This window comes from Bos javanicus, chromosome 19 (assembly GCF_032452875.1).
Source record: "Bos javanicus breed banteng chromosome 19, ARS-OSU_banteng_1.0, whole genome shotgun sequence".
NCBI classification, from domain to species: domain Eukaryota; kingdom Metazoa; phylum Chordata; class Mammalia; order Artiodactyla; family Bovidae; genus Bos; species Bos javanicus.
Window position 1 is genome coordinate 64,687,196 of NC_083886.1, and position 9,574 is coordinate 64,696,769.

Here is a 9,574-nt window from a genome sequence, read left to right on the forward strand (position 1 = left end):
CAGCGGGTGACAGAGGCAGGTACGGGCTCCTGGACCAGAGGAGCTGTGAGGCCCGGGCCACCAGGCAGGATCTGTGGCTTGACAAAGGAACACAGCCACCTCAGCCCCGTCCTTGTCCTCAGGAGGAAGCCAGGGCAGTAATGTCTCCAAAGCCAGAGTGAAGGGACCCCAGTGATCCGGTCCCTGGTATCAGCCACCCAAGGCCCAGAGCAGAAGGGAGAAAGGTGGCTGAGGACCAGGAGCAGTAAACCGAGCCTGTGCCACCCACTTACTGCCCACTTACTCCCTGGCCTCATGCTCACACTGCCCGCAAGCCCCCGGGGTGCCCAGGGCCAGGCTCACACTGCCCGCAAGCCTCCCGTGGTGCCTGGGGCCAGGCTCACTGCCCACAGGCCCCCCGGGGTGCCCGGTGCCAGGATCACTGCCCACAGGCCCCCCAGGGTGCCCGGTGCCAGGCTCACTGCCCACAGGCCCCCCGGGGTGCCCGGTGCCAGGATCACTGCCCACAGGCCCCCCGGGGTGCCTGGTGCCAGGCTCACTGCCCACAAGCCCCCCGGGGTGCCTGGTGCCAGGCTCACTGCCCACAAGCCCCCCAGGGTGCCCGGTGCCAGGATCACTGCCCACAGGCCCCCCGGGGTGCCTGGTGCCAGGCTCACTGCCCACAAGCCCCCCGGGGTGCCCGGTGCCAGGCTCACTGCCCGCAAGCCCCTCAGGGTGCCCAGGGCCAGATGTGAGGCTGGGAGGGCCCAGCAGTGGGTTCCCACATGAAATGAGGGCACGTCAGCGATGGAAGCTAACAACCCGAGAAGGAAGTGCTTCCTCCATCGTGTGCTGTGGGGAGACCCGTGGGTTCATTAAGGAGCCCAAGGAAGAGAAGGGTGCTGGCTCCAGGACTGTGACCTCGAGTTTTGGTGGAGTGGGGAGGGCAGAACTGATCTCCATCAAGGGGCTGGTGTTCCCCTCAAAGGCTGCAGAAACAACGAGAACTGGCCCTGAAGTTGAGCTCCAGAGAGCAGATGCCCGTAAGCTTAGGAAGTAGGCTGAGGAAGAGCTGGGCAGAGGGAGTAGGTAATACTCCAGGACAGGCCAAGGTCCCGGGCACTGCGGCCAGCCGGCCTGTGTGCCCTGGTCCCCCTGCCATTTCTTTCCCGCCAGCCCAACTGGCCTCTGGAATCCCTGCCCCCCTGCCTTGGGCCTGGCCCCTCCCCTTTCCCAGGCTCCGCATTTTAGGCTCGGTGGGGGGTTTCTGTGCTAACCTCAAAGTGCTGGTGTCGGGGCTGCCGGAGCCCACGCTGTGCCTCTGGGCAGACTCAGATCCTTGCCAGGGCTGGATGTGGCCAGGAGTGGGCTGGACATCAGCCCGGCTCTGTGTAAGACCCGGCCTGCCCCTCGGTTGGCGCCTGCATGTCCAGCGCTCCAGACAAGCCCATGTGGTGAGGGATGGCCCTCACATGACAGGCAGGCAGGGTGCACGAGGGCTCTGGGCCCGGCCGACCTCGGCGACGTTAGAGGCTCCAGGCTTCCCCGCCTCCAGCCCCTCAGACCCACCGCAGGACCAAGGCCTTGAGAGGGCCCCGGCCGCTGTGCTGGCCAGCGCACATCAGAGCAGCGTTTCAGAAGCCCACAGGAAACCTCCCCCAGGGCGGGGGCTGCAAGAAGGCGGGGGCGGGGGGGGGTGCGGTGCGGAGAGAAGAGCCTCATTTGATGCCCCACACAAACCCCTCTCTGTGCAGCAGGGCACACACTGGTGGGCTGACAAACAGGGAGACAAGCGCTGCCTTCAGAGGCTGAAAGCAGCAAGCCCACTCAGCTGGCTCGCAAAGGGGTCCTCCCAGCGCTCCAGTCCCATGGGCCGGCCTTTCCCCCAGGCTGGGAGGCGAGCTCAGGGCTCCTTTTCCACCCCGCCCCCGCCCCTGCCCTTCCTCCCAGCCAGGCCCTCCGGGAGCCGACGTATCCCCTGGGGCCCTACTAAGTGCTCTGTGTATCTTAGTCCACAGATTCTCACACAACCTTGACAAGGTAGTGTATTCTTTTCCTAAGGCCGCAGTAATAAACCACCACAAAGGAGGAGGCTGTGAGGGGTCGTCCCACAGCTTCTCAGTGGGCTCTCTGGGGTCACTGAGGGGCTCTCCTCCCGTCTGGCTGGCAGAAGTGTGACCCACACCCAGGGAGAGGCTAAGAGAGACCCGGGCAGAGGTGACTCCAGGCCACTTGGCATACAGGGGAATGACCGCAGGCCAGGGCCATCACTTGCTGGTCCAGACTGCCCCCCACCAGCCACTCCCTCCCTACCTCGGGTCTACAGGGCCAGAGGGGAACCTTCAAGGTCAGGGGGCTCCCCTGTGCCCCACAGGTGGGCCCGTAAGGAGGGCCAGTCTCATGGCCTCTCCACTCTGTCTCTGCCGGCCAGGCATCGTGCGCGCCTCCAGCGTCTTCCCCATCCTGAGCACCATCCTGCTCCTACTCGGCGGGCTCTGCATCGGCGCGGGCAGGTTCTACAGCCGCAAGAACAACATCGTGCTCAGCGCCGGCATCCTCTTCGTGGCCGCAGGTGAGCTGTCTGCTCGGGTCCCACTGCACGCAGTGCTCCCCCGGGGGTGGGGGGAGCAGGCAGGCAGACGGTAAAATCCCTGTGGGTAACTCACCTCAGCAGTCCGGGGGGCGGGCAGGGAGTGAGGAGCAGAAGCCCAGTGGGTATCAGGCCTCCTTCTGGGGTGATAAAATGATCAGGAACTAGATACAGGTGGTGGCTGTACTAAATGACATTGAAGTGTGCACTTTTAAGGGTTAGTTTTATGTTCTATGAACTCCACCTCAATTAAAAATAATAATGGCTAGTCCAGGTGTGCAAAATACCACAGAGGAGCGCCTTACAAGCCTGTCTCAGGGGAGCCTGGCTCAGGCGGGGGTCAGGGAGGGACACAGAGGCACTCTCAGAAGCCAAGCCCTGAAGGAGCTGCCCACGTAAAGACAGGTGAGGGGCACACGGCCAGAGAGGGTGCAGCAGCGGGGAAGCCAGCATGCCTAGGGCAGGGTGAGCGAGGAGGCGAGGGGTTAGGGTTAGGGATGAAGCCTCCCCTGCCCATCCTTACTGCCCGTGTCTCCTGGCCAAGAGACACCACTCCCTTCCCGGCGGCTCCAAAACGGCTTCACACTCGCTTGTCTGAGCCCGGCTGCAGACAGCATACTATATGCCCCGCTGCTGCGGACGCGGAGAAGACCCGTCCGGTGGAGAACCCGGTGGGCCTGAGGTGCTGGTATGGGCAGGGACTGGGGCGTCTGAGGGGCTCAGCTCGGCCACGACCTCCTCCGGCCCCCAGGGGGCCCCCAGGAGTGGGGAGAACGGTCCGGCCAAGGTCCCAGGGCTGCTTATTGGAACAGGACACCTGATTTCTTGGCTTCGTTCCAGCAGATCGATGCCAGAAATGTAAGGAAGTGCAGCAACTCTTCCCTAAATTGTCATCACAGCTCCTGGCACTGTCCTAGCAGTGGCGTTTTCCTTGCAAAGAGCCTTTTCTCTTCCACCAGCCTGTGGGGAGGAGCGGTACAGGGGAGAGGTGAGCGCGAGGCCCGACTCGCCCAGGCCCGTCCGCTCCCTGCACCTGGCTGCTGAGCCCTGAGTCGGCCGGGGTGCCCTGAGGGAGGCAATGAGAACGCCAGGTGCCTGCGGCCATGCCTCCTTCCCTGCGCCCACGGGGCCTCGCCAGGTGCCTGGCCCACACAGCCCAGCGGTCATCCTCACCCCCATCGCCTCTCATGGCTTCTCTTGGAGATGGAAGGTGCCTTTCGCTTCTTTCACAGAGCTAGGGCCAGCGCAGTTCAGGATTGGGCTCAGAGCCTCTTGGCCAGGAAAGAAGACTTCCACTAACACCAGCACCAGGTGTTCTGTAGGCCAGCCCATCATCCCGGCTCCTGGGGAGGCAGGTGGTGGCCAGGTGGCTTTCCTGAAGTCACACACTGCCAAAGTCATGGCTGAGCCCAGGGCTGTCAGCCTCAAAAGCGAGGTGCCCTAGGCAGCTGCCTGTGCCCCCAGGAGGAACCACTTCAAAGGCATCTCCAGATGCTGCGACTCACCAGAGGGGCCGCAGAGACAGAGTCCCGAGACATTCAGCTAAAAACACAGGTCCTGCCAGAGTGGAGAGGACAGGCAGCCACAAAGAACAAGGGCCATGGCAGGCAAGAAGGGGATTCTCGTCCATTCCCGTTTATTCCCAGGATCATGGGCTCTGACTGTGGGCACAGAGTCACGTGCAGGGGCCAGCAGTGAGGTGAGACAGGCCCATGAATAATTCCAGGTGGACTCTGATCCTCAGGACAAGTACGGTCCAAAGGCTGGGAGAGTGAGAAGAGGACTGTCTTGTCAGGGCCCCGCCTCCTGGGGGGACTGTTAAGTGAAAAAGCAAGGGGCCAAAGAGTATTCTGCAAAGAAAAAAATGGAAGAGAGAGAGAGAGAAGGACTGACTGTGGATATAGAAAGGACAGAAGAAACAAGACAATAGCTCCCTTCAGGGGAGGAACTGGGTAGCTCAGAGCCTGTGTTTTATTTTATTATTCACCAAAACTCTGTACTTTATTACTCATTCAAAATTAACTACTTTTACTTAAAAATTAGCAACCAGAACAAAGACATACCACACAGGGGAGCGGCCACCTGAGCCCTGCTCCGCCCATCAGCCCCTGCTCCGCCCACCTATCCCTGCCCCGCCCACCAGACCCTGCTCTGCCCACCTATCCCTACCCCACCCACCAGCCCCTGCTCCGCCCACCTATCCTGCCCCACCCACCAGCCCTTGCTCCGCCCACCTATCCATGCCCCACCCACCTCTCTGCCCCGCCCACCAGCCCCTGCCAGGTCCACCAATCCCTGCCACGCCCACCTCCCTGCTCCGCCCACTTGCCCCGCCCTCCTCCCCCCACCCCGCCCCCGCTGAGGGTCTAACCTCTCCCTCCCGCCCCCTCTCCGGATCCACTTTCAGGCCTCAGTAATATCATCGGCATCATCGTCTACATTTCCAGCAACACGGGCGACCCCAGTGACAAGCGCGACGAAGACAAGAAAAACCATTACAACTATGGCTGGTCTTTTTACTTCGGAGCCCTGTCGTTCATTGTGGCCGAGACCGTGGGCGTCCTGGCGGTAAACATTTACATTGAGAAGAACAAGGAGCTGCGGTTTAAGACCAGACGTGAGTTCCTCAAGGCCCCCTCCTCGTCGCCCTATGCCAGGATGCCGAGCTACCGGTACCGGCGCCGGCGCTCGCGGTCCAGCTCTAGGTCCACCGAGGCCTCGCCTTCCAGGGACGCGTCGCCGGTGGGGCTGAAGATCACCGGGGCCATCCCCATGGGCGAGCTGTCCATGTACACGCTGTCCAGGGAGCCCCTCAAGGTGACCACGGCCGCCAGCTACAGCCCGGACCAGGACGCTGGCTTCCTGCAGGTGCACGGCTTCTTCCAGCAGGACCTCAGCATGCTGAGCCGGAGGACCACGCCCGTGTGAGCCCTGCCTGGCCTGTCCGCGCCAGCCTCTCCCCAGATCGGCTGCCTAGGCCCCATGGGGCCTCTGACCGCTAGGACGGACGGAGGACAGACTAAAGCCAAATCCCACCCTCCTGGGTCCCCAAACGCTTGGAGGGCTGGCTTGGAGCGAAGCCTGGGGGAGACAGGAACTGGAAGCGAAATGGCTGACTTTATCCCCAAATGTGGCTTTTGATGCAGGGGCGTCCTGAAAGCTCCCAGGAGGCCCCAGAGCACTCCGGAGGCAGCATGGCCGAACCCACCTGGGAAGCAAAACGGAGCCATTATCTCCTCTTGGGAACACATCCTGCCTGAAGAGCAGCGTTCCGGGGCCCCCTCCCTGCCCGGCTTCCTGGCCCTCTGGAGCCTTTGGTGGCTGGTCAGCTGCTTTTGGACGTGAGATTCCCGTGTCTGTGAGCCACAGGCGAGGAAGCTGAAGCTCGTCCCTGCCTCTCTGTCTGTCTGTCTGTCTCTGGCAGCCGCCAGTTGTTGAGATGGCCACGATCCTAAGGACAGAGCCTGTGACCACCTGGTGCTTTCGCCTTTGTGCTGTCCTTGGCTGCTGCCCTCGGCCTGGGGTCTCTGAGGCCTGTGGAGGTATCTGAAGGTGGGGGGCTGAGCGTAAGTTAAAGGCTTTCCTCTTCACTTCTGGAAGTTTCTGCTCACAGAAAGGGTGGAATACGCTGACTGTACTTCAGAGTCTGGAAGATTCTACGGTCAGAGGAAAGGTGGCCGAGCGGCCTCTTACTGTGTCCCTTCCCACCCCTGCCCACTGGCCTGAGGAGCAGCACTGTCTCTCCTAGGGGGTCAAGCTGGGAGGGATAGACCCTCCTCCCAGGGGTTGGCAACAGGAGCCTGGACTTTGTGCAAGAAAGGGAGACTTGAGGGTGAACAGCGAGGAAAAGCCCCATTTCCCGGGTGGTCACTCATCAGAAAAGCCAGGACACTCATTCCCTCTTGAAAAGTAGGAGCAGCCCCTGCCCCACCCCTGTGACTGTTGTTTATTCTGCCACCACCCAAAAGCATCGGTGAGGAAGTGCGGAAGCAGCAGCTAAGTGGACGTCCCGGCCCCGGGAAGGGAGGCTGGCAGGTTCCACGGCTGGTGTTTTTCTAGCTGTTTCTCCCCTAGAAGCGAGCAGAGAACCCGGAAGTCTGTCGGTCTCAGAGGATCGCTTTCTGGAGCCGACCCTCTTTTATACAAATGCGGGCTTTCTAATGACAAACCCTTTCTTACTTTTTGAAACTTGGCGATGGCTCTAGAGCAGTTGTCCGTGATCCCAGTAGCTGTCGTACTTAGAAGTGACGAGCAAACTCTTACCTCAGCCGCCTGCTCACGGACCCCTGGGGCGGACTCGGCCCCAGGAGTTCAGTCTGGGTCACGTTCACTGCTCTCCTCTGCCGCCTCCAGAGGGTGCCCCAACCTGTCCCGCCCCGGTGACCGCGTGCCAGGGCCCCTCTGCTTGCTCGAAACCCTTCCCCTCTGTCGAGGTTGGCTTTGTGTGCTCTGTCCAAGCATGTGCGGCCGCAAGTGCTGGAGTGTCCAGGCTCGGCCCGCCCCCACCCTCCTTCTCCAGGCCCTGACACCGTCTCACCAGGCTGGAAGGACAGGGCGAGATCTGGGGGCCCGTCCCCCAGCAAGGTCACCTCGAAAAGCAGGCAGCCTTGTCCTTCCTTCCATGTCAGCCACTTCCTCCTGCCTTCCCGGGAGCATCCATCATCTCATGGAGAAAGCTGTGTTCCAATGAATCCTACCTCTCACCCAGTCCCAGCAGAGAACATGGGGCCCAGTCTTGGGACCAGGAAAGGGATCGGAGGGACGGAGAGCAGGGAGCAGAACACCTCAGCGCCTCTGGTCGTCACAGCCTTTCTCCACCCCCCACTCCTGCCCGGGCGCAGTCGCCCCCCGTCGAAGCCAGCCCGTCCCTGCGCCCAGGGGCTCTGGGCGGCCCGTGCCTGACCCCCCCATGCCCCATGCCCTCCACCCTTCCATCCTGCCCTTGTGTCTCTCCAGTTACATACCTGTGAATCCTGTACTTACTACTGGTTTGGGGTTGTTAGTTCCGTCTTTTTTTAATTAAATAAAAACATTTTTAAAACATTCTCCTCTTGATGTTGGGCGGGGAAGGGGAGAGCTCCCTTCAAGTCCTTGTGGGCAGTCAGTGTCCTTGGGTCTGGGAGACCCCCAAGAAGAAGGGGAGAGGAGGGTGGATCCTGTGCTGGCCAAGGCCAGTTTCTCTGCTTCTTGTCCGGGCCGCTGGCCGCCTCCCTGTCCCCACCATCTGGGTTTAGGCTCCTGGGTGGGTCCATGGAGCTGCCTGTTCACAGAAGAGGGACAGGCCACCCCTGTGTGGTGTGGACATCTGAGAGGTGAGCAAGCCAGGCCCATCTTCAGAACCTGCAGGACGCGTCCGGCCGGATGGAGCCACCCTCAGGGGTGCCAAGCTGCCCGGTGGGCTTCTGACAAGTCCAGTAACCAGCCTCCTTTCCCCTCCAGATTCCTGGATGAATGAGAAATAGAGGATCACTGTCCCCAGGTGTGAGCTTTATACCTAGAGGAGGTGGACAGGAGGATGTGGCTCCAACCACAGGCCAAATGGGAAGAGGGACCCGAGGGGCCCTCTGACGACGTCGCCACACCTGCCAGCCTGTTGGGGTAGCGCCAGGCCCGTGCCTGCAAGCGGGCGCCGGGAGAAGAACCCACAGCAGCACCGGAGCCCTGGCGCCCCTGCTTCGTCACAGCCCCCTTTCTGGACGGATTCCGTGAGTCTCCTTCCCAGGAGCCGTGGCCTTCTCTGGGCTCTCGGAGCAGAGATGCACAAGCCTCTTAACCCCCTTCACGAGAAGGCCACTGTTGTGACTCCCGCAGGGAGGCTGGGGGCCTGGTGCCCCTGCATCCTGGCCCATGCGGCCGCAGGAACCCCCCCTGGCCTGAGCGTTCAGCCCTGGCCTTTTAACCGTCTTTCCTCCTGCCCAAGATGGGTCTCCGGAGAAACCGATGTTCCCAGATGCGCTGAGCTGCCGGGTCCTGGGGTGGGGGACCCGCCCCTCCACTGACCTGGCTGAGCTCTGAGCTCGCAGCTCCAAGTTGGAGTCAAGCCACCCCGCATCAGCGCCAGGCACCAACAGTTCTGTTTATTCTTAGCCCCGAGGAAACTCTGGCTCAGCACAAGCTCGTCCGCCGTCCTGGGCAGACACCCGTGCGGTCTGCATTTAGTGACATGCTATGGCCTCTGTCCAATGTGGGGCTCTCGCCGTCATGTGTTTCAGTTCAGCTACAAATTCTGCCTCCATAACCTGCAGGGTAAAATCTGAGGGAACTGATGTAGAAGTGAAAGTTCTAGGGCCCCAATCAAGAACCCCAGGCCCCTCCTCCAGCCCCACCTCACCCTGTACCCATATCACTCAGACTAATGACATAGCCAGCCACCCTGAGTGCAAAACGGCTTAATCAGTGCAAGTGTACCTCTCACCCATGGGGTGGGTGGGAGATGCTCTGCTCCCCACAGTCAATCACGGGTTCAGAGCCCCACGCTGTGCAGGCTCTGCCATCTTCCCAACACGAGCGTCTAAGGTCGCCCTTGGCATTGACCTCCAGTGGGCAGATGGAGAAGGGAAAGAACAGGTGAGCTTGAGTAGAGGGTGCTGTAAGAAGTTTTAATGGACCAAGAAGCTGTGGCTCCCCCTTCTGCCCACGTGCCACTGCCCAGAGCTCAGGGACACCGTCACACCTGAGAGCCAGAGGAGAGGGGACGTGCAGTCTAGTCCCCGCAGGAAGGAATGTCGTTTGGGGCACAGCTGGTCACTCTCAGCTCTGGGTCTGTGTCTGGGTACCTCCCTCTTTTGCCTCCCCTTCCCCGATCTTCCTGGGAGTGCCTGCTTGGAGCTGACCCTTTTACTAGGACTGCATTCACCGCTATGCGTCCTGAGTCCCTCCCTCAGCTCCAGAGTTGAAGTCTGGCCTCTTCTCTGCTCTGGATGCCACATCTGTAAAATGGGTCCAGCAACCCTCTTCCTGGGTTAAAGGAGCAGGCTCAAGCTCAAGCCTTGACCCAAACAAGAA

At 61.2% G+C, this 9,574-nt stretch overlaps 1 protein-coding gene across 1 annotated transcript in view; it reads left to right on the forward strand.

The window, feature by feature from the left end:
- CACNG4 (calcium voltage-gated channel auxiliary subunit gamma 4) overlaps positions 1-7,612 on the forward strand; it is a 51,176-nt gene extending 43,564 nt beyond the window's left edge. Inside the window, exons 3-4 of the mRNA XM_061393066.1 lie at positions 2,411-2,551; positions 4,977-7,612. Of these exons, the coding sequence (XP_061249050.1) occupies positions 2,411-2,551; positions 4,977-5,497 (662 nt within the window). The 3' untranslated portion in view covers positions 5,498-7,612. The remainder of the gene's footprint in view (positions 1-2,410; positions 2,552-4,976) is intronic.
- The last annotated feature ends 1,962 nt before the right edge of the window (positions 7,613-9,574 follow it).